This window comes from Centroberyx gerrardi, chromosome 1 (genome assembly GCF_048128805.1).
Source record: "Centroberyx gerrardi isolate f3 chromosome 1, fCenGer3.hap1.cur.20231027, whole genome shotgun sequence".
NCBI lineage: Eukaryota > Metazoa > Chordata > Actinopteri > Beryciformes > Berycidae > Centroberyx > Centroberyx gerrardi.
Window position 1 is genome coordinate 12,525,291 of NC_135997.1, and position 24,165 is coordinate 12,549,455.

Genomic DNA, 24,165 nt, shown 5'->3' on the forward strand with positions numbered 1-24,165 from the left:
GGTTAATAGGGAACGCCATCAGCGGCACATGGGAACGGCAAGAAGACAAGTGTCGAGAGCGACAGGAAAAAGACGGAGGCTGCCCGTGTCTCCTCCAACCCCCCACCCCCCATCCCCCACCCTCACCCACCCCCTCCTACTGCAGACAAGCATATGTGGGCTGACAACATGACATTGCCAGTGGAGTGAGAGAGAGAGAGAGAGAGAGAGAGAGAGAGAGAGAGAGAGAGATGGGGAGGGAGAGAGAGAGAGAGAGAGAGAGAGAAGAGGCGAGGACCAGGAGCCTCGGCCGCCCTGACGTCCCCGGCTCTGACAGCTGATGGAGGGAGATTAGGCTCACGCACGCCGGCAACTGTCAACCCCATCCCCCCACCCACCCACCCACACACCCACCCGTCCCACACCCCACCCCCCACCCCCCCCCACCCCACGACCCCCACCTCAAAAAGCCACGCAATGGCCTCCTCCACTCTTCTCCACCCCTCGACTGCTCCTCTTCCCTCCGGCCCTCCTCCTCTTCCTCCTCCTCCTCCTCCTCTTTCTGCCCCACAGCCATGCAGAGACGGGTGTGCACTGACCCCCAAACTCTCCCCCGTCTACTCAATTCAGCACACACACTCACACACACACACACACACATATACAAACACAAATACAGACAGACACACACACTCACACCTCTCTTTTATTGTTTTTTTTTTCCAGAGAATGTGTCTCACAGCGGACGGGCTTCTGAGGAGAGAATGTTGTATGGATGAGTTTGCATCTCACAGTCCACAGCTTCATGAATTTGTATTGATGCAATGTTTCTGCTTTTGCTTAGCCAGCTATGACCCAGCCTTATTGATAGCCAAGGTCTAACAACCGTATTAGGATGCCAGTCAGAAACAACAATGTTGAGACCCGACTACTGAGAGCAACTTTATGCAAGCCGCCCGCCTATTACTGTACACAGCAGATATCCATTACCGTAATGTCTATAATCCCCATGACTCAGGTGCCCTCTGACAGTCCAGGAGCCTCCTGTGGGGTTAGCTTGACATATGCATACACTTAGCTGTTAGATTAGCTATACATATGAACACACATAGGTTAGCAATACCTACGGCTACACGTAGCTTTACTTTGCAATGAGGTTTTTTGTGATAGCGTCTTATCTCCGAATGGATAATAGGGTCCATTTTTCTGGCTGAAACTCATTGTTCATTGTTTGAAAGAGAGAGAGAGAGAGAGAGAGAGAGAGAAAGAGAGACAGAGCAGTAAGTCGTTTTGCGAGTATATGTGTGTTGTTTGTATATTTTGGTGTAAGAAACAGAGAGCTGACATTTTACTCCCTGACAGATAGAGAGAGGAAGAGGAGAGAGAAAGAGAAAGAGAGAGAGAGAGGCAGAGAGAAAGAGATTGTGTGGTGTGTGTGTGTGTGTGTGTGGGTGTGTGTACTGAGGCAGACATCCACCCTGGGACAGTATGTCATCGATTGAGCTGCAGGAAGAGGCCTATTATCTCCAGCCATGGTTCAAGCGGGGGAGTCAAGTGTGTCATATGTGTTGGCTCTAATTGGCAACCCACCCTGGTGGAGGTTGACTGGGGCTGGAGCACAGCTACAGTAACCCAACCTCCTCCCCCTCTCACTCTCACCCTTTCTCTATTGCCTCCCTCATTTGGAAATGTTACATTGTGCTATGGCTTTTGAATCACCATTGTTTTTTTCCACGGGTTGCAGACAAACAAGCAAGAAATCACAGAATTGTAATCCAACTGAAGGCAAATATCAAACATCTATTTCTGGAGAATTATGGCAAACAAGATATCTAGCTGCCACATCATGACTTTAATCCAGAGGTTATTATATTGTATTCGTTCAGTGTATGGTGCTATACTGTTGGGTTGAGCCTGTTTTCCCATTGCAAGACTTTTGTGTCTTGCTATTCTATCTGTGTTATTTTGATTAGCAGACTGCACTTCACTGTCTGACTGTTGTGTTGTGTGTTGTGAGTCAGTGTCTACTCTCTCTCTGCTCGATCTTTTGCCCTCTGTCCTCAGGGTCGTTATTTGTTCTTTTCTTCACCAAGATCTCTTATAAGACAAACCTTCTAGTCTCACCAATTTCCTCTCTCCTCTCCTCTCCTCTCCTCTCCTCTCCTCTCCTCTCCTCTCTTCTCCTCTCCTCTGGCTTGTTAGATGGTCTCACACTGCCATCTGCAGGAGCATCAAATTACGTTTGCTGTATCTCCAAAAATGACACATATTGCCATCTTCAACACAAAATAAGCCATGCGATTCAATCAATTACTCATTCACCTGGTGCTCTCATTCTGCATACTGATCCTTTGTTGTTTCTGTTATGGGCAGATGGAAGAGGGAGAGACGAAAAAAACAGGACAGGCAGACAGTCTGACTGACAGATGCACAGATCAAAAGACAGCAGACAGTCAGTGGCATAATCAGCCAAATCCAAAATGTCACGTTTAGTCTCCTATTTCTTACATTGGGATGGATTTGAACCATCCCAATCGCGTTGTTTGTTTATTTGTTTGTGGATTTGTTTGTTTGTTCGTCGGTCGGTTGGTTGGTTGCTTATTTTGGACCCAAATGATGTTTGATAATCATACAACTTACTTTTAAAGTAAAGGAAGTAAAGTTTAAGAAAATTAGCAACTTGTTACATTTTTAAATGTTTACATTATGTGTCTCATCATATTCTCCTTTATCTATGTTAAAAGTTACATGATGATCAAATAAAATTTGGATTAAAAAAGCAGATTGCCAGATGGTTCGCCAGTGTACCTGTCACTGGCATCAGTGATTTAATGAGAACACCAAGAGGTTTTCTCCACCTCACTCCAATACTCATCATTAATAGTGTTACTGTCTGCCTGGTGAGGGACCGCCAGACAGCCACCAGGCTAGTTAGGTTCCTTATTTCCTGATCAGCGGGATCCAGAGCCACCTGTGCACTCTGAAGCTTATTGTGTAGTGACCTGACTGGAGCTTCAAGCCCACCGCAAGCCTCTTCACTATTATTGCCTCAGTGGGACCCTGCATGGACAAGCCTTTGAAGCTCATAATCTCATTTCATCATGCTCTGCTTGCCGTGATATTCTTCAATAATTCCAGATTGGTACATTCAGTACAATACAGAAATTCTGCTTTTGGATGTTATATTCTTTCCCATGCAATTAGTTCATTTGTGATGATGCCGTGGGTTGCACCTTGAGTGAAATCCTTGATGTTGAATTATATACTCCAAACTTATTGATCTTCTTTTGCAAAATGAAAAAATGGGCTCTGGATGATAACTTGAAATCTAATGGGTCAAGTATTTCTACCTATCTGACTGGCGATTTGCACTCAAAAGTGTCCTGTGAATATTTTATCGAGCAATTTTGAAACATTAATGATCATAGTCAAATCAAATCAAATGAATTTACAAAGCTATATTTAAGAAAGGGTTTTTTCACAAAGTGTTCTACAGAGCAACAAAGGATACAAACAAATCTAAAAATAAAAAATAAAAACTGTACAATCATTGAGATGAGGTGCCCACAGGGACCATGGAGGCTTCCTTAGTATTAAACAGACCCTTAAAGCTATTTATGCAACACAAAAATTATGTTATGATAAGAGGATTCCTCTAATTGCAAAAGCAAGTTTTGATTATAGTATCCATTATGGCTACACCCTTATTTTTAAAGGGTAGATTTTTCTGAGAGAAAATGGTCTCTTCACAAATCCCTCATACATCTTCACACATCCTACACTAACTTAATAAAAGTTTCATGCCACAGCTAATCCACTAGTTATGTTGCAATTATGCAGATAAAATGTGTCTTGCTGAGTTGATGTGAGTTGTTATTATTATTATTGCCAATAGTGGGCAGCAGAGTGCTGTCTCTTGATCTTCAGAAAGTGTCTAGAGCAGGGTTTCATCAAATCTTTCAACTTTTGAAATGCACCGTCGCCTTGTAACCTGGCTAATTAAAACAAACTAGTGCTCTTGTCATCTGATGACCCACCAGATACACACCTGCAGCCCAGTTATGGTACATAGTGTAGGAAACATTGGTCTGTAGGATAGGTCAGTGGTTCTCAACTGGGGGTCCGGGGACCGCCAGGGGCCTTGAGGGGGTTCCAGGGGGTCTCCAGCAAATTGATAAATTGTTAAACTTCTCCATTATTTCATTTACAAGAAGTTAACACAATTCGAAAATGTAGAAGAATTACTGTTTTGATGATAGTTATCTCTTTACCTAGTCATGGAATTCTGGACAAAATCATATCTGACAAAAAAAATATTCTCAGATTTGGGTCTGAGAGACAAAATGTAATCAAATGGGGGTCCGTAGCCCTAATGTGGACTAAATTAGGGGTCCTTGATATGAAAAAGGTTGAGAATCAGTGGGATAGGTGATGGGGAAGGGAAACTCCAGCCTCGCCACTCACAACCAGCGTCTGCATTACTGTGGTGTGAGAGTCTGTTGTCAGAGACGGGTGTGTGGGGGTGAAGGAGGAAAAACATCAGGGTGGCTCCTGCCAGCTGCCGCTGCCTGACATGACAGAGACAGGTGCTGTACATTCATCCCATAATACAAGACCTCCCTCTCTCTCTCTCTCTCTCTCTCTCTCTCCCTCACACACACACAGGCACACAGTGACGCATGGAAGCATGCAGACACCCACTCAGCCAGAGCACAGTTTGCTAGCTTATTTCACTGCTGTACTTTCTAACATGAGCTAGTTTCCCCACCGACATATCTCAGTCTTCTGTGTTATTGCGTTGCCCTAAGCTAACTAGATTTATTTATTTTGATTGTGCGATTGATCCCTTGTTTGTGACTTATATCCAAGTTATTCAGTTTTGATTTTCCTGATAAATAGATGTTTGCCCTGCCAGTAACTAACCACCTCTGTGATCGGTTGTCAGAGAAAAGAGACGGCAACATGGACTGAAGATGTTTACCCACCAAAGATCCGTATCAACCTTTGACCTGAGAGCAGACTTGCTGAGAGGGTGTTGATGAGAGTTGAGAGTCGCGTTGAGACTCAGGAGACTGGACTCTGTACTCTCCCCTCGTAACCATCCCATAGTCTCTTCCTTATGTGTTCCCCTTCCCTCCACACACCTATCACTCTTGGCCTTCCCATGTCTCCCCAGAGACCATGTAACCAGCAAAGTACTTTCTCCATCTCTTTTCCTCTCTAAGGAGAACAGCAGTAATGCACTTTGTCTCCTCTTATTGTTGCAGCAGAGGTGGTTGCCTAAAACACTTTGACGTTGTCGGTCATGGCAGCGTTTCAGCAAATTGAAAGCATCACAGACAAAGGAATCTCTGCCTTGACATCACGCATAGAGTGCCATAGATCTTCATCTTGTGTTTTGACAGGGTGTTCAAAATAGCAGGAGATCAAAGGGTGCCGGGTGAATGTTCTGTACTTGTGAGGGCACGACACAGACGGCTCTGCCGGGACAGGGGAGGTTACATATGGGGCCTTAGGACATGAAGGCTTATCTGGACAACAAGCAGGAGGATCCAGGGAGGAAGCAAGTGACCAACCACTTTCAACTTCAAAGAGAAGAGTGTGTGGCACTGTCAAGTGAGACCTGCACAACGCTAAAAATATTGTTACCTCTGCCAAAGAGGTTATGTTTTCACTGTCTGTCTGTCTGTCTGTCTGTCTGTCTGTCTGTCTGTCTGTCTGTCTGTCCCTCTGTCTGTCCCTCTGTCTGTCCCTCTGTCTGTCTGTCCGTCTGTCTGTCTGTCTGTCTGTCTGTCTGTCTGTCTGTCCCTCTGTCTGTCTGTCTGTCCCTCTGTCTGTCTGTCTGTCTGTCTGTCTGTCTGTCTGTCCCTCTGTCTGTCTGTCTGTCTGTCTGTCTGTCTGTCTGTCTGTCTGTCTGTCCCTCTGTCTGTCTGTCTGTCTGTCTGTCTGTCTGTCTGTCTGTCCCTCTGTCTGTCTGTCTGTCTGTCTGTCTGTCTGTCTGTCCCTCTGTCTGTCCCTCTGTCTGTCTGTCTGTCTGTCTGTCTGTCCCTCTGTCTGTCTGTCTGTCTGTCTGTCTGTCTGTCTGTCTGTCTGTCTGTCTGTCTGTCTGTCTGTCCCTCTGTCTGTCTGTCTGTCTGTCTGTCTGTCTGTCTGTCTGTCTGTCTGTCTGTCTGTCTCTCTGTCCCTCTGTCTGTCTGTCTGTCTGTCTGTCTGTCTGTCTGTCTGTCTGTCTGTCTGTCTGTCCCTCTGTCTGTCTGTCTGTCTGTCCCTCTGTCTGTCTGTCTGTCCCTCTGTCTGTCTGTCTGTCCCTCTGTCTGTCTGTCTGTCTGCCTGTCTGTCTGTCCCTCTATCTGTCCGCCTGTCTGTCTGTCTGTCTGTCTGTCCCTCTATCTGTCCGCCTGTCTGTCTGTCTGTCTGTCTGTCTGTCTGTCTGTCTGTCCCTCTGTCTGTCTGTCTGTCCCTCTGTCTGTCTGTCTGTCCCTCTATCTGTCCGCCTGTCTGTCTGTCTGTCTGTCTGTCCCTCTATCTGTCCGCCTGTCTGTCTGTCTGTCTGTCTGTCTGTCTGTCTGTCTGTCTGTCTGTCCCTCTGTCTGTCTGTCTGTCCCTCTGTCTGTCTGTCTGTCCGCCTGTCTGTCTGTCTGTCTGTCTGTCTGTCTGTCAGCAGGATATCTCAAAAATGTATAACTGGATTTCCTTGATATTTGGTCAACAGATGGGCTTTGCGCCAAGAAACAATTGATCAGATTTTGGTGGTAATCCGGATCTGGGATTTCCACCATTAGATAATTAGCATTTTTTTTTGCCATAACTATGAAACTAATGGAGATAGAGACTTGATTCCAAATCCTAAGTGTATATTTGCAGGGTCAAGAAATCAATTTAACTCAAGTGATAAGAATGATGTCTTTTGATGTGCCTTCTAGTTTTAACTATAACAACCAGGTGCTTAATAGTGCAATTCCTCTGCGGAGGGTCTGGGAGTTTTATAGCCCCAACATCCAAGAGCAGCAACTCCATGAGGTGGTCTAGGTAGGAAAACAGACTTGTAGAGTTGTGTGTGACTCAACAGTGAATACTGGTACTGCCACTACTGGTGAAGACAGTGGCTCTTTCTGCAGCAACACCAGCTGCCCCGCTTCGCTCTTCAACTCCATTATCCCCCCACCCTCTCTCCCTCTCTCCGTCTCATTGGACTGTGAGTGACAGCACATGTGCTGGGGTACATGGGAGGGCCGCTGCTGAAATTCTAACCCCTACCCCCAAGTCTGTGAGACATACCCCAGCTATGGATAGGGAGGAGCTGTGAGAGACAGACACTGGGAGAGAGCGAGAGAGAGAGGGAGAGAGAGAGACTGAAAGAGCAAGGCTAACAGAGGAGAGAGAGAGAGACAGGGTCCAGGGTTTGAGAGTTTTGGCCCCGTTGCCCAATAGTCACTCAGGAGCCCAGAGCTTAGTGGAGGAGGTTTTGCGTGCTGTGCCTCAGATCTCTCGGTCATCAGAGGTCTGTACGCATTGAACCTGAGTTTCTGAGTGCGGGTGCTGAGGATGGCGGTACGGATGTTGGCGCTGTTGTGTGTGCTGGCTACTCTGCTTTGCCAGGTAAGAAAAATCGCTGTGTTGTCATAGCGCTTGTTGACTCAACAGAACAAATGATGTTGCTTGATTTTTATGTCCACACTCTATGGGGCCAATCCAACAGGTTCTGGACCCATTTGGACCAGGACATACAGTATATTACTTAAATATTGAATTTTGCAGTGTTTGTTGTATTTACAGTGGCTCTGTTATGTGCAATATGAACTGTCTTGTATGGCACAGTTTGAACTTCTACTAGGCCTCACTGGCTGAAGGGATTAGAGGGGACTCAAAATACTTTCTAGAAGCACTTCACAGTACAGGTTCCCATAGCACAGTTTGCTAGAAAGTCGATAGCAGTGTTTGTTGATAAGTTTGTGGACAAGGTTAACATTGGCTGTTGATGCAGTTTATCTTTCAACTGTATACGTAATATAAAGCACTTCAAATAAAGGTTTGCTTCCTGCCCTTTCAGAGTGGGATCTTGGTGAGGGAATGGCCTTTAGCTGCCCCACTCTTCAAATATACACTTTATGTTTACACCTGAGTGATCAGTTGAACTAAACATGAACCGATTTTCATCAATAGAGGCACTAAACTGGCTCTGGAATCAGGGGATGTTGCTGAGCTAAACATTTCAGCCCAGTTGGAAAGAATATGATGAATAGTGTTTTGAAGAGCACAAGACTGCAGATGTGTTTAGAGGGCTCGGGGCATCATTAGTAGCCCCTGTCATCAGACGCCATTATGAGATGTAGAATGGATGACAATGTAAACTGACATGTTACCAACAGCACTTCCAACCTCCATCAGTCTTTCTCTCTGTTTGGAGTAGTAATGGAGCCCAGGTTGGGAGGGCGAGAGAATTGGCCTCCAGTGATTCTTGGGGGACGCCTTGCGTTGACTTGCTCAATAATTCATTGTAAATGTTGCAGATGCTATGTAGCTGCGGGAATGAATCACATCTGATATGATTTCAATCAATGGAGTCTCTCTGACCTCACAAACAGTTAAAGGTTTGTGAAAATGTGGTTGAAATGTCTTTTTATGGTGAATTCATGCTGCTTTTATGTTTCAGTTTCATTTTCCATGGCAAATTGATTGTTTTGAGAATCACTTACATACATGAGGTCTCTTTTGAACATGGGAGAGATAGATCATTGACACAGCCATGGGAAAAACCAGTTCGTCACAGTGAGGCCTAAGTCATGACTCTGACATACAGTTAGAGGGAAAGGTGCCTTATAACGACTTATGGCTTGCCTCACTAATGAGTCATCAAACCCTAGTGACATTACACATAACAGATATTTCTGTCAAAAGCCGGAGGACCTCAACTTGAATAACTAATAGTTCCATTTACATGATTTAAAAGTCCAGACCTAGAAACCATAAAGCCTGACCTTTAAGGTGCGTGATCCATTGATGCAGGATCCCAGTCCTCAGGCTCAGTACAGATATTGGAGAACTACTTAAGCTCTCTGTGGTGAAGCCGATGTCGGTTTAAATTCCACATTCAAATGCCAGAGGTGTTATAACTCAGAGTTGGGTGATGACAAAATAACAATAATATCAGCAATATAGAAAGTGGCTGCTCAGTTTGTTTACTGTCATGTAATCTTGACTAATACAATAATCAACAATTAATTTGTGAAAATATATCACTAATATTAATGAATAAATCAACAATGAAATTCATGAAATCAGTCGCTGTCAATCCAATCCAAGGACTTTGATCAGTGTTATCTGATAGCTTTCATTTGTGCTTGAGTGCTTTCTTTTTATTTTCAGCAGTATTGTTTTGAACTGGCCAGTTTTCATGCCGGCTGAGCGTAGGCTGTGGTGAGGAGTGGGCAGCAGCCACAGCTGTTCCCAGATGCATACATGATGCCATTTGTCCCGCTCTGTAATCCCTCTTGCGGAAAGAGGAGTGGGCCGCTCCTGGACCATGAAATCAGGGACAAATCGAGAGTCCGTAGCAGCAGCCAGCTGGTGCTGAGATCTCACTCATCGGAAACAATCAGTCAGAGGATTTGGACAGTCTGAATCACAGGTCCTGCTGTGTGTGGGTACCTGCTGGCTGTTTTATACCAACTAGGGTTTCAGAGAGAGAGAGAGAGAGAGAGAGAGAGAGAAAGAAGAGAGAACTTCCGGATCATAAAAAGACTAGTCGCAACTGAACAGTGAAGTCAATTTCCACCAAATTTGCATGTGCTATTTTTGCAACGTCATTTTTACAAACTGAGGCATGGTGCACCAGTTGGTGACAGTTGTTGCTTTAGCACTCATCTCTAGCATTTGCCCAGCAGCGGTGTTATAATGGCTTCGTTTCACTTGCGCCATTTTGTATCCCCAATGAATTAACCCATGTAGAGATGTAAATATGTATATACGTATATATATATATATATATATATATATATGAATTATTTTAGTTTAAATTTTAGTTATGAAGCCTGTGTCTGATGAAGTTTAATTGTTAAAATGTACTGGAAAAGTAGAAGTGCATTGTTGGAGAATTACCCCAATATGTTCATAGTATCTATCAGTGTATTGATAGTAAATGTGTGCCTTTTTATTATCTAGAAGGTTCTTTCCTATACTCTACTGAAAAAGAAACTGAGATCTACTATAACTGAAAATAATTATTGATGATTTTTATCTTATTTCAGTACTTGTGTCAGACACTAGATTGTTTTAGTTTTTTATTTAATTTCAGTAACTAAATGCCCCCCTATATAGTCCTAATTTTAGTCTCAGTTAACTATGATAACCTTGCTCAGCATTCTTGAAGCCCAGACATCTGCTCCGAGGGGGGAAACACACTTCTAGTGGCCCAAAAATAGGGTGTCCAAGCCCAGGCCGGGCAGTCATGACTTAGCAGAGAGCATGGGGTGTGGGGCGAACAGCAGACTCTTACTGAGGGACTGACTGGTCGATTGTCTGGTCTGGGCCTGGGGGACCGGTAACAGGAGGGACCGGAGGCACCGTGAGCCGAGGGACACCTGTGCGACCTCCAGCCCCTGTGGCCAGAGGGACTGTCAGGCACGCTGCAGGCCGCACCTCCCCTGCTGCATCGCCTTTCCTGGAGTTATCTGACCGACTGTTTCACTTACATACACATAACTCTGGTTAGCTGGGGCAGAGTAGAGGAGACATACATGCCTCTGGACATTTAGCACAGTGAGGAACAGAGATTCATGCCTCACTAAACTGTGAACTACATTGGACTATCTCAGGGGATTATACTTAGACTAATGAATGTGTTTTTAAAGCGATAGCAAACAACATTTCTGTAAAATGGACCATGTGGAAGTTCATGGTGATCCTGACCTCCTGGTTTGATTTGTGCCATCCCAAATTGTCATAATTGCAGATCTTTCTAACTGCTGCTCTTCATGTGTATGAAGTGGTGCACTTAGTACCTCAGAGGTCTTTCTCTGAAACTTGTAAAGCAATAATTCACTTTCAAACAGAACTACCATGCCATTAGTTTAAGGAACCAAATATCAATCTCAGTCAAACATCCTGGCTTTTTCACCTTAGCGGTTTGAACAGCCTGACAGTTATTTCCATTGCCTTATTTGAATGCATTACTCTGTTAAAAGGAGGCTGGTTGATAGGCATGGCAGGTAAGATAGACAGCCACTAAGGCTAGTCATTGGTATGCTATGGATAATTCCCAAAGCTCCATAAACCTACATCAGATTATTGTGAATGCATGTCCAAGATGTAAATCATACAGCTTGTACATTTCATGGTGAAATTATACCCTGATTTATTAGCACCAGTGGCAGAATTGCAAGGTGAATTTTGAGTTTTCCACTGACGATGATGATGATGGTAATGATTGTGTGTGTGTGTGTGCGTGTGTGTGTGTGTGTGTGTGTATGTGTGTGTGTGTGTGTGTGCCCCTACCATTCATGGATGCACTAACTACATTTTTAGCTGATATAATTGTCTTTCCACGGAACACATCTGTCTCTTTCTGACTAGTTTCAAACTGCAACAAGGTTGTCAGGTACTCCTGGTACTAACAGCCATATGAAGGGTATCTTTGGAGGCATTGAGAGGATGAGCTCTTTGTTGGTACAACTGTGACATTCTCTAGTACAGGGTCATGTTTCTGTCTGGCCAGTAGGCGCATCACAGCAGCGTATTATCACCACCTAATGTAGTTTTCCCAATGGAAACTCAGGACAGTTGCACGTCTGGCCTCTCTTTGAAAGATACAATTATGAACACATTATCACAAACTTGAAATGGAAAATTAATGACGTAATTTGGAATTTAGCGCTCATAATTACCAAGCATTTCCTAAAATGAGGGCAGATCCAAAATCACTGGCCACATTCCAGTAATGAGCTCATTCAAGCTCACAAAATCCACATCTCTAGCTTGACTTTACAGTATTTCAAATGGACCAGATTGTGGTCCATAAATACACTGTCACTAAATTGGTCTCTGTAATGACCTATCAACACCTAAATCAAGCTAACTTCAGGGAGGGAAAATCAAACTTTCGACTCAATAAACACTCCTCAGCAACAAAGTGCTTGAGTGGCTTTCTGTGGGGGCACAAGCCCCCGAACAAGCTGTCCACCCTACTGCTAGGGCCCAAGGTGAAAGGTCAAGCTGTAAAAGTATCTGGGAAAAGCTTCTAAAACAGTTAATCTGTGTGTGGTGTCATCGGCCTGCCTGTCAGACATGGTAGCCATCGGTCTAATTGGTAACATGACACCTAGGTGTTGCCCCATCCTGGTCTGGTAAAGACATTATAACAGTGGCAGAGACTCGCTGGACCCGTCGCCCACAGACTAGTGTCATCTAAAGTTCAGATTACAGGGGCAAGACAAGACAATGATGAAGGGGGGTGAGAAGGAAGTGTGTAAAACGAGAAGCTGAGCTTGTTATCAGGTTGTTGTGAGCTTTTCCAGCCATCTCTAAATGTCCAAGCCTCTGGAGCGGCTTGAGGTGTCAGAGACTTTGTTGTTGTTGTCTTCAGCATGACCACACTGTAGTTTATGTATAACTGGATCAGCTGAGGTGGTGATTTGATGGGCAGGGCAACTCAGGAAGTGCTATGTCTGGAAATACAACTGTGATGCAGTTGCTATTGATTTTGAGGTTAAATAAGAATGAGCACTATGCTGCTGGAGGTTTTAGAGCTCAGATATAGAGGAGTCATATGTATGGAAATAGATGGCTATCAGAATGAACACGCGTGGATGACAAACACTCCTGGAATGTGAGTGTAAACATCTCTGTGAGTGTGTAGATGACAGCTACACCAGTTAAATAGGTAGGGGTCGAGAATATAGAGCAGTCTAAGATTAGCCTGCCCCCTGACTCGGCCTGTAAATGCCAGCCATGGTTGGCATTCCCCTCCTCACTGTCCAGCAGCATGCCAAAGTATCAGTATATCAAATCACCCGCCCTAGAGACAGGGTAGCGGTCCCAGGCCATTCACGAGATAAGGATGTAATCCGCCGATCCGTGACTTGTTTATTTACAATTTATCTTAAATTAAAGGCGATCCATATTGTTCTCTGGGTGATAAAACTGTTTCACCATGAAAATTGAGTAATGCTGAAGTGAGAAATGTGTCATTTTTAATAGATGAATATCAGTTTTTAGCAAACAGATAAATGCACATTCGTCCTTGGTGTCATGGATGTCCATTTTGTCATTTTGAGTTGGTTAAACAGGTTGGAAAAAATGCTGAATCCACTGCATTCCCACTGAGAAGGGTCAGAGGAAGCATCTTGAAGGAATGTGCATGTGTGCGTGTGTGTGTGTGTGTGGGTGGGTGGATGTGCATGCATGTATGACGGCTTGTGTGTGAGAGAGAGTGTATATGTGTGTGTGTGAGGAATTCTGACACCGGAGCAGATCCGTAAGGTGACCCCCAACTCCCAGTCAGGTGCAGAGCTGAGCATAAAGGGGAATTTGTGAGTATGAGTCGGTATGAGGGTGGGAAAGCACAGGATCTAAATCCATAGTCGACAGCTGTTGTGTGAGTGTGTTTCTCACATGTGTGCATGTGTGTGTGGGTGTGGGTGTATTTGTGTGAATGCTGTCAAGGCAGCAATGTGGCGAATGAATGCATGTGAAATGAACATGAGTGTTTGTGTTTCCTGGTCCTAAAATGAATTTGCACCCAGATCAAAGGAAGCGGACAAAGGTACGTATTAGTGAGTGAAACCTGAAGCCATGGCCCTTCATCCCCTCTGCCCCGGCCGATCCCATGGACTCCACATTAGAGACAGAGGGTTAGCGCTACAGATAGGATACAGCCATTCCTTCAGGCCCGCGGGAATGCTGTAGCGCTGAGGGAGGCTGTTGACATGGATTTAAACAGCTGCAAAGTTTGGAACATAATTTATGTCTACTGTGAGGAAGCATTACTGAAATTTAAGTATACAGCCCCTTGTGATCTGCTTTACTAGGCATGTATAGCTGTTAAGGAGGGGTGCTTCCTATGTTTCCTGTGTTGCTGGTGTTCTTACATTTGGAAATCGAATTATAGAATCTTGGCTCCATGTCTGATTTGCTGAATGAAATCTATATTCCAGTGGGTTTCTTTTGATTCATGCTGGAGTTGTTGTTTCCTTCAGGCGTGGAGCTCGTCAGAAACCCAACACGAGGAGGAAGAACTACAGCTTCAGCTCCTTTACCCATGGAGAAAACAAAGCGGGGGATTGGTCAGGGTGAAGAGGGACTGGATCATCCCTCCAATCAGGGTGCTGGAGAACAGCAAGCAGGTTCCTGAAGACCTGGTCCAGGTAAAATGGCCTATTTGCCATTGCAGCTATTCACACCAGAACTTGTAAATCAGTGCGTAAGTGATTCTGAGAACAAACTGACAAATGAAACAAATGAAAGTTTTCATAAATTCAGCCATAAAAACATTAGAGTGTTTCTTTCAAGAACCACTTCGTCAAGATCATGACAGGATGTTTATGAGATTGAAATCTCCTTTCCTAACCGTGTGTTAGTTGGGAGTCTTGATCACAGATAAGTAAAGACAGCAGATAAGAGTGTTTAAAAAGACATATGTGAAATGTAAATGTTAGGTTAAGACTGTTACAAGTCACCCACCGGTGCATAAATCTTACCATACAAGGAGAAGTATTGAGCCATAGCCACACTAGCATACTGATGTGAACATGCAAATATGTCAAAAACAGATGAATGCATACGAAGTGCATAAATTATAGGCAATTTGCTAGTATTACCTTCCTGTCTTAGGTCAAAGGCCTCTCTAAGCCTAACATCTCTGTTCTCAAGGTCCCTAACTGTCAACATACTCACATCTGGCGTTACGAAACGTGTAACCCCCCCCCCCATCCTTCCCATGAGGTTCTGATCACCAACCTTAACTCTTCTCTCTGTCCAGATCAAATCGGACAAAATATTCACAGGCGAGGTGATCTATAAGTTAGAGGGACCAGGGGTGGACCAGGAACCCAAGAACCTGTTTGAGATTGACGATAAATCGGGAGTAATCAGGAGCAAGCAGCCGCTGGACAGAGAGAAACACAGCAGCTTCACGGTAAGAGAGCATCACAGGGCATTATGGACGTGAGTGTGTAGCGTCCTAAATCACCCAGACACTTGAAATGTTTTTTACAGGCCATGAAATAATTCAGTGCAATCAAACAGAGGTACTTCTAAAAACACACACAATGTGCTCTGTGAAGCCTTGCACAACATCTTTCAATCCACCGTTTGGTGTTTTTGTCTCACACCATATATCAGTGTCTCAGTCACTAGTAACAGCCAAAGGTCAGGCAGCATGGGTCTTTATGGGCAACCTGGGAGAGACTTCAGAGTGTTTCGGGCCAGATGACGTGTGATGTAACCCATGATGTTGAACCAAACATCCTGCACGTTTCTGTCTGCATTTCCAACATACGTTGTGGGAACAGATTCAGAGTATTTGCCGGAACTGCCAGTGACCTGCTGGATATTTGCTTCATATTATGCACAGAGATGGATAGCAAGAAAAACAAGAATCCCATAAATACATTTTTTTCATTAAGAAACAGTTGCTTGTTGTCATAATGTATATTATACTAATCTGTGCGTGTGTGTGTGTGTGTGTGTGTGTGTGTGTGTGTAGCTGAAAGCCTTTGCCTTGTCCCCCAGTGGGGAGAGACTAGAGAACCCTACCACCATAGAGATAGTGGTGCTGGATCAGAATGACAACAGACCCTTCTTCATCCAGAACCAGTTCACTGGCACTGTCTCTGAGTTCTCAATCCCAGGTACATCCTCATATCACATACTGTTCCTGTTTCTGTACTCACACATTCTGTTAACACACATATACTGTATATCCAGAAGAATAACAACCTGTAAAGTGGAACATTTCTTTTTTTTAGTTTCTAGAAAAAAGTACATGGCACATAGCATAGGACACTGCAAAAAATGTCCATTTAACAAGTCATTTTGTTCTATATCTTGGCTTAAAATCCTATTTTTCTTAAAACAAGTTAAATATCCTGCAATTGTAGTCAGTGAGTAATTCAACTTGTTTCCAATGTGATTTCAGAATTTTTGTAGAAATTCATTTTCTTGAAACAAAGTGGAACTAAATGACACTTGATTCAACAATTCTTGAAACTAGTGTCAACAAGTGCGATTATTTCACCCCACTGTTTTTTTTTTTTAACTTGTTTTAAGAAAAATAACATTTTAACACAAAAACAACTTGTTAAGTTGGATGTTTTTGCAGTAAAGCCTTGCAGCATCAGCACAAATCTTACATATCATTGATTCTCAATGAAGAACTTCCCAGCTGACTGAACCTTTGCATTCTTTCTGACAGGCACATCAGTGATGTCAGTGTCAGCCACTGATATCGATGACCCAACGACAGACAACGCTATTCTGAGCTACTCTATCATCGGCCAGGAGAGTATACCTGCAAATGCTGTGACCAAGACTATGTTTGGTATTAACAACGAGACAGGGGCCATCTACACAAGAGATGTAGGCCTAGACCGAGAGGTAGGCGGCACTACTGACACTCCACAAACTGCATGTAGAGCTCAAACTGAGATCCTCAACTTCTCCTGCAGCACATTATATGAATTATGGGCAACTTGCTATATTTGCAAGGAGTCAACTATGAAAGATACCTTGCAAAAACAAGTCATTCAATCTACTCTTGAGTCCTAAAATGTTATTGTTCTTAAAACAAGTAAAAAACTGCCAGTGGGATGGGATAATGTCACTGTCCCGTGTTTCCGGTGCAGTTTGACTTATGACAATGTCTTTAAATAAAGCAGATCACTCCACTAGTATCAAGATTCAAGAAAGTTCTTGAAACAAGTTGATTTTTATTGGAAGTTGGAATTTCACCCACTGGCAGATTTTACTTGTTACATGTTACATGTAGCATTCAATCAATATCAATATATTATTGTCAAATGAATTGTGGTTGTTTGGTATAATCACCGTAAATAAATGGGACCATGGTCAAGACGATTAGTAGTCTCTATCTCACACCAGTGGTATTGCTAGTGCTAGTGCTTCTCAAAATTAAGACCACATTTCCCATAAACACTGTTGCTTCCTGTTGCAAAGAGGATTCATTGCCTCTTGAGTCTTCTCTTTCACTTTACTGAAACATGTTTGCTCTGGAGAACTGTGGCTCTCCTCCTCCTGTTCTGTGCCGTAAAGCAATATCCCTTTATACTGTAAACCAATACAGCCGATTATCCACAAAATCCGACCTGGTGGCGCACAATGTAAAATGTAGTGTAGAGTCTCCCAGAGCAGTGATTCTCAACCTTTTTCATATCAAGGACCCTAATTTAGTCCACATTAGAGCCACAGACCCCCATTTGATGAGATTTTGTCTCTCAGACTAAAATCTGACAATATCTTTATTGTTAGATATGATTTTCTCCAGAATTCTATGACTATCTGTACTGTAGGCAGAGAGAGAGACAGTGAAACTATGATCAAAATAGTCATTCTTCTACAGTCTCTAATTGTGTTAACTGCTTGTAAATGAAATAATGCTGAACAATTCATCAATTTGATGGGGACCCCTTGGAACCCCCTCAAGGACCCCTGGGGGTCCCCGGACCCCACGTTGAGAACCACTGTGCTAGAGGCTGCAAATCATCATAAATGTCCCAGAATTACTGCGGCAATGATTTATTGATGTTAAAATACCACATGTAGCACCCTTGAGAAAAATTGGATTTTAAGATTCAATAGAAGAAATGACTTGTCAAGTTCAAGATAGACATTTTTCTCAGTCAGCATAGTGTGGTTAATCTCAGTAAAATGTGCTGTATTCTGTCCTAGGTGGTGAAAAGTTTCAGATTGAAACTACAGGTCGCTGATATGTCAGGCATGGGGCTGACAAGTGAGGGTGTGGCCATCATAGATGTGTCTGATATCAACAACCACGCCCCACAGTTCAACCCTAACATGGTGAGTCTCAGGCCGCCAGTACACCTTTTGCTGTGTAGTATTTACTATATATTCTGACAAACTGAACAATAACTTCACTGGATATTTTGAAGATATATTCAAACCGCTTAGGACATATTCAATATAGTGATGTTCAATGTTCGTCTTAATGTGGTTCAATCCTTTGATCTGTGTTTTGTGTGTGTGGTGAATGTAGTACAGTATGACAGCAGTGGAGAACAGGAAGGACTACGAGATCGGCCGGGTGAACGTAACGGACAGAGATGACCGAGGAACAGGAAACTGGGAGGCCAAATACTCCATTACCAAGGGTGACGCCCAGGGCAGCTTCACTATCAGCACAGACCCTGCCACCAACCAGGGCGTCCTGACAGTGGTGAAGGTACAGTCGGGTGATCCCAGCTAGTTGGGAATGCGTCTCACATTCTGGCTGGATGTTAGAATGACAACAATGACATTTGTGTCATCCAGTTATATTAGGTGTGTGATCAAATGCTTGGACGTATGCCAAGTGTCCACATTTGCACCAGTCACATTTACAATCTTCCATGGATATAGAAGCAAATGACCGGCATCAGCACAGGTCCTTGCACTAGCTTTATTCTTATTTTTTTCTTTTACAACCACATGAATTCAATTTGGGATGTTCTGAAGTGTACACTTCAGAAAGGAGGAAAATTGAGACAGAACTAGGGTTAAAGGGGAATGCCACCCATTTTACAAATTCACATATCTGTGTCCCAGGACAGTTCAATCAATGTTTGTGAGCACCACTCTTTCCTAAAGCTAGAAATCAGAGAGACAACCCTTGAATTTGTGATGTCACGGGATGTAAAATCAGTGGCTGCTCCATAGACAATGAGTGGGGCGCTGACTTTGTGAAGCCATAAGATGTTAAGTTGAGATGTCACACCAAAATGAAGTTCATTTTCTAGTATTGCTAACAGGTATGAACCAGAATTTAAACCTCGTTTGGGTGCAAGAACTCAAAAATGTTATGGGTCAACAAAGTGAGTGCCCCATTTAGTGCCAGATTTTACATCCCAGTGACATCACAAATTCAAGGCTAATTTCTTCATCTGCTAGCTTCAGGAAAGAGTGGGGCGTTTTCCTATGTATTGACTGAACCGTCCTGGGGCTCAGGAATAACATTTGTGATTTTTTCCCCTTTAAACCCAAAAGTCACATTGAGGCACTCAAACACAATTCAACAGCATCATCTAGTGGTTGACTGTTGAACTACAGGTTATTCAGACAATGAAGCTCATTTGGCTTTCCATACATTTCATGTAGTTTTGTAGATACAGTTTGAAATGGCATTTATTTGAGATAAAGTTTATCATTAATTGTTCAGTGTCCAACAACAGTGGAGACCTTTAAAGTCTGGATGTCCTTCATCTGCTGACAGCGTGTCTTGCTTGTCTTGCAGCCCCTGGATTATGAGGGACAGCCTGAGTACAATCTGATTCTGACAGTGGAAAATCTCAATGCTCTGAGCAAAAAGGCTCCTTACAACACAGTGAGCAGCGCTACAGTGGTGGTGACCGTTGTGAACGAGAACGAGGCTCCGCACTTCAGAGAAAACCCCATACGGATCGTGGTCCCAGAGTCAGTGGTTCCTGGAACAGTACTGAAAAGCAACATTGCCTATGACCCTGATTATTCTGAACTGAGGTATGACGCAGCATATCGAGTATCTGTTTCTGAAAAAAAAATAAATAAATAAAAATAAAAATAAACTAATAAAATAGTGTATGTGTGCATGAAAACGCTCCTCTGCTCTCTGTGTGGCAGGTATGAGATCAGCAGAGATCCTGAGAGGTGGTTGGACATCAACAGAGAGACAGGAGACATCAGCGCCAAGAGAACCTTTAACATACAATCCCCTCACGTTAAAAACAATATCTACAATGCTCTTGTCAAGGTTACAGGTCAGTTTACCCAGGCACACACACTGCAAAAAATGTCCATTTTAACAAGTTATTTGATCTAGTACTGAAAAAGTGAAAAATCTGCCAATGAAGAGAAATGCTTTCACTTGTTCCCAGTGCAAAACAACCTTTTTTAAGAATTTAAAGAGAGGCACAGGCTACAAGTTATCTTTTGATGTTCTTTAAAGAGACAATTTACAAAAAAAAAAAACAGAAAAAAAGTAGCTAAAACCCCCTTACAACTGACTACTTTCACTTGTTTCCAGTGCAGTTTGACTTGTTCTGAGAATTTTCTAGAATCCAGTGGCAATGGCTTGAAATTTGGCCGATAACTACATTAATATCAAGATATGACTTGATTCAAAGAAGTTCTTGAAACAAGTTGATCTGTATTGGAAACAAGTGAAATTATCTTACCCCACTGGCAGCTTTTTTCACTTGTTTTGAAGAAAAATTGAATTTTTAAGCCTCAATAAAAGATGAAACGACTTGTTAAGATGGACTTCTTTATAATGTAAGAAAGAGTAACAGAGTGATAGATGAGCTTTGTGGGATGATCAATATTTTTGGTTGACATTAACACTGAACAGGCTGTTGTAATCTTATGCGGTATTTCTATGTACATGTGTAGATGCTGGTGGTGTGTCAGCCACTGCCAGTCTGGCCATCACACTGAGGGAGACCAATGACTTCCCCCCTCAGCTCTTCCCCCTGAGTGGCACAGTGTGTAGGGACTCAGACCGGATGAGTTCTGGTCTGGTTCTGACCGCTGTGGATGAAGACCTGCCTCCGCACGCTGAGCCCTTCACCTTTGACCTGCCCGGTGATATATCCATCAACTGGACCATTAGACAAGTCAACAGTAAGGAAAGAGCGTCGGGGGAAAGACTGGAGCAAGTGGAAAGGAATTTGCATGGATGGAGCATCACCTAACTCTTCTCCTCTACTTCTCCTCACCTCACACCGTTCTCATTCCCTCCCTCTCTCTTCTTCAGAGACTCATGCCGTGCTTCAGTCCCTCGTGGAGCTGGAGGCAGGAGAATACGTAGTGACGGTGTTGGTATCAGACTCTGGCAGCCCGGCCCTCAGCGCTTACGCCCAGGTCAATGTTACCGTGTGTCCCTGTGACTCCTTTGGAGACTGTAAGTCCGAGGCGGCAGCCATCTTGGGCTCCAGTGTGGGAATCAGCTTCATCGCTCTGATAATCATCATGGCCAGCATTGCACTCCTACTGTGTAAGTTTCATGTTGACACTTAAACATGTCATTAAGTCTTGAGATCATTTCACTTGTTTCCAATGAAAATCAAGTTGCTTCAAGAGTATTCTTAAATAATGCAACATTATCTTGATCCTACTGGAGTGATCCACCTTATTTCAAGATATTGGCACCAATGGCACAGGTGATACTGCAGTGGAAACAAGTGAAATTAAATGACTTGTGAAGATGGGTATTTTTAGACTGCAGTATACAAACAATCACATAAACACATCTGAAAGTACCATCTTAAGTTCAGTTCAGCCTTGACCACTATCTCAAAAGGCAACTGGGTTTGCATTAATGGATAGCCAATACATATGGTGTGAGCAATACAAATTAATCTATTACAGAAGTCAAACTCAAATAACAAAAGTTTAGTCCAGATTATATTTTCATTAACAAGATAATGACACACCCATGCACACACACAAGTGTGTATGTGTCTAATTTCATGTTTTCCTTCTCTGTATGTTTGGGCTGCAGTGCTGCTGCTCCTCGCTGTGGCGGTGACTACCTGCAGCAGACGCCACCATATCAAGAAAGGAACAGGTCTGCTTGTAGGGGAATCAGAGGATGACATACGGGACAATGTCCTCAACTATGATGAGCAGGGAGGAGGCGAGGAGGATGAGGTAAGACTATATACACACGTGTACGCACATGTGTGCAAACACACACACACACACACACACAAAGGTTATTCCAATATGAATGAATCACATTTAGTCATGTCTGAGACCCACCAAAGCCTCTACAATGTCATGAGGTTACATGTGTTTTGTACTTGCTGAATGCTCTGTGTGAGAGGATGGGGAGCTTCACTCTTGGGGCCTGTGTATTCTGTAGGTTAAAAAGGCAAGACTATGACTAAAAGTAAGTGTATTATTGAATTTTCTGTTTGTTTGCCAGGCCAAATTGGCCATTTGGCTGACCCACAGGAACAAGGTGAAGGGTGCTAAAAGGGATGCTCTGTGCACACACAGTAAACATGTTTTCCTTTAATTGTACCTGTGTGGGCCGCCGACACCGTAGATTCTGATATATTCAGTACTGTTATCATGGTATATTTGTGTGTATGTGTGTATGTGTGCATGTATGTGCGTATGTGTGCATGTGGGGTGTCTGTGTAAGCGTGTGGGTGGATGTGAGAGTTTTTAAGGTGCTTTTAGCTACTTTTTCCTCTGTTTTGCTGCATATTGTGTCATTAAAGATGATCCAGAGTCAAGCTGGAGCCTGTGCCTCTCTCTTTGCAGAATGCCTTCAACATTGACCTGCTGTGGAACCCCCACGATGCCCCTCCGACCCCGGGCTCCTTCTGCCCGGTGTCCAGTGTCCCCCGAGGCAAGCAGCCCCTCAGGAAGGACGCCCCACATAACCTGCCCTCCCCCACCTACCCCCGCAGGCCCCCTGCAGACCCCACTGACATCGAGGACTACATCAATGACGTGAGAGGCTTTCACCGTGGCCCCACACTGCAAAAAATGTTTATCTTAACAACTCATTCAATAAGTCCTGAAGTCTTTTTTATTCTTATAACAAGTGGACAATCTGTCAGTGGGGTGAGATAATTTCACTTGTTTGCAATGTATTTTCACTTGTTTTGAGAATTTTCTAGAATCAAGTAACAATGTCTTGAAATATGAAGACCACTCCCCTAGAATCAAGATAATGTTACTTGATTCTAGGCCTGGGCGATATCAATATCATGATAATCACGGTTTTTTTCTGTATCGATTTATTTATCACAATACAGCTTACGTATGCAAACTAGATGTTAAATACTGAAACTGATGTTCATTGCATTTGACTGCATGGTAATGTGTGATGTCAAACTAATATACAATATGAATGAATATCATCATATTATTGAATACTGTCTAGCTCTACTTGATTCAATAAAATTCTTCAAAGAGTTGATTTGCATTGAAAACAAGTGAAATGATGTCACCCCATTGCCAGCTTTTTTTTCAAATGTTCAGGATTTTAAGACTCAACGCACAATTAAATGACTTCAGAGTTTTTGCAGTGCAGGAGTGTGTTTCCTCACAGTAAAAGCAGGCTTCCCAGGGTGTTCCTTTTCAGCTCATCGTCTGATGCATCGCTTTTCTTTCTTCCCTCAGGGCCTGGAGGCTGCAGACCAGGATCCTAACGTGCCTCCGTACGACACAGCTCTGATCTATGACTATGAGGGAGAGGGCTCACTGGCAGGCAGCCTCAGCTCCATCGCCTCAGGCAGCTCTGATGGAGACCAGGACTATGACTACCTCAACGACTGGGGACCACGCTTCAAGAAACTGGCCAACATGTATGACCCGCGCTAAGATGGGCAACAACCAACAGCAAGATGACCTGCGTGAATCACCCACAGCTAGGGACACAGACTATGCCTTGGAGGCATTTTTAGTCCAGAACTAGATCTGGAGAGTGCCAAGGGAAAATAAATCGATGCTATGCGAAGCCCTTAATCTGATGTGCCTAGGGTTATATTGAGGATGATTTGGACACAATTGGGAACTGAACTTTCAATAATGGCTCGTTGCGAAGTTTTGTGGATAGCTCTGATAGTAGGGAGCAGTAACATGAAAGTAAAACCGACTGTTGACATGATCAGCAATGATGAGAGGAACTGTGCATGCTACAAGGCAGACAGAATGTGTGTTGAAATGTGTGTCCATGTCTGGTTTATCCTCATACTCTGATTGTTAAGCAAATATGCATACAATCAACAAGACTGAGATATGAACATCTTTTAAATGTATTTCTTTTTTTATATGTGATTATTTTGTAAAATACATTTTGCTTTGATATTGATTTTGTTTTTAAGCATATTTCTCCTTTTTCCATCATAAATCCTCCATTCCAGCATCGGTTAGCTGTCCTTGTTGGAGGCATTTCATGCAATAAGATACTCGACCAGTTCACATACATTTTGTACCACACAATACCCCATGTGATCCAATTGTTTG

At 43.4% G+C, this 24,165-nt stretch overlaps 2 protein-coding genes across 2 annotated transcripts in view; one reads left to right on the forward strand and one right to left on the reverse strand.

The window, feature by feature from the left end:
* spg7 (SPG7 matrix AAA peptidase subunit, paraplegin) overlaps positions 1-24,165 on the reverse strand; it is a 240,869-nt gene that overhangs the window by 207,010 nt on the left and 9,694 nt on the right. The gene's annotated exons all lie outside the window — the stretch shown is intronic.
* cdh15 (cadherin 15, type 1, M-cadherin (myotubule)) lies at positions 7,525-23,520 on the forward strand. Its single transcript, XM_071919535.2, has 14 exons — positions 7,525-7,578; positions 14,172-14,339; positions 14,954-15,109; positions 15,680-15,824; positions 16,388-16,569; positions 17,881-18,009; positions 18,206-18,391; positions 19,439-19,683; positions 19,804-19,940; positions 20,572-20,802; positions 20,936-21,175; positions 21,683-21,831; positions 22,453-22,644; positions 23,320-23,520. The coding sequence occupies exons 1-14, from the start codon at positions 7,525-7,527 to the stop codon at positions 23,518-23,520; spliced, it is 2,415 nt and encodes an 804-aa protein (XP_071775636.1).

Excerpts from the sequence above, each read along its gene's own strand:
- cdh15 (XM_071919535.2), top strand. The coding sequence starts at position 7,525 with ATGGCGGTACGGATGTTGGCGCTGTTGTGTGTGCTGGCTACTCTGCTT. Across the intron at positions 19,941-20,571 it reads TGCTCTTGTCAAGGTTACAG|ATGCTGGTGGTGTGTCAGCC; the intron begins GTCAGTTTACCC and ends GTACATGTGTAG. Across the intron at positions 21,176-21,682 it reads CAGCATTGCACTCCTACTGT|TGCTGCTGCTCCTCGCTGTG; the intron begins GTAAGTTTCATG and ends TTTGGGCTGCAG.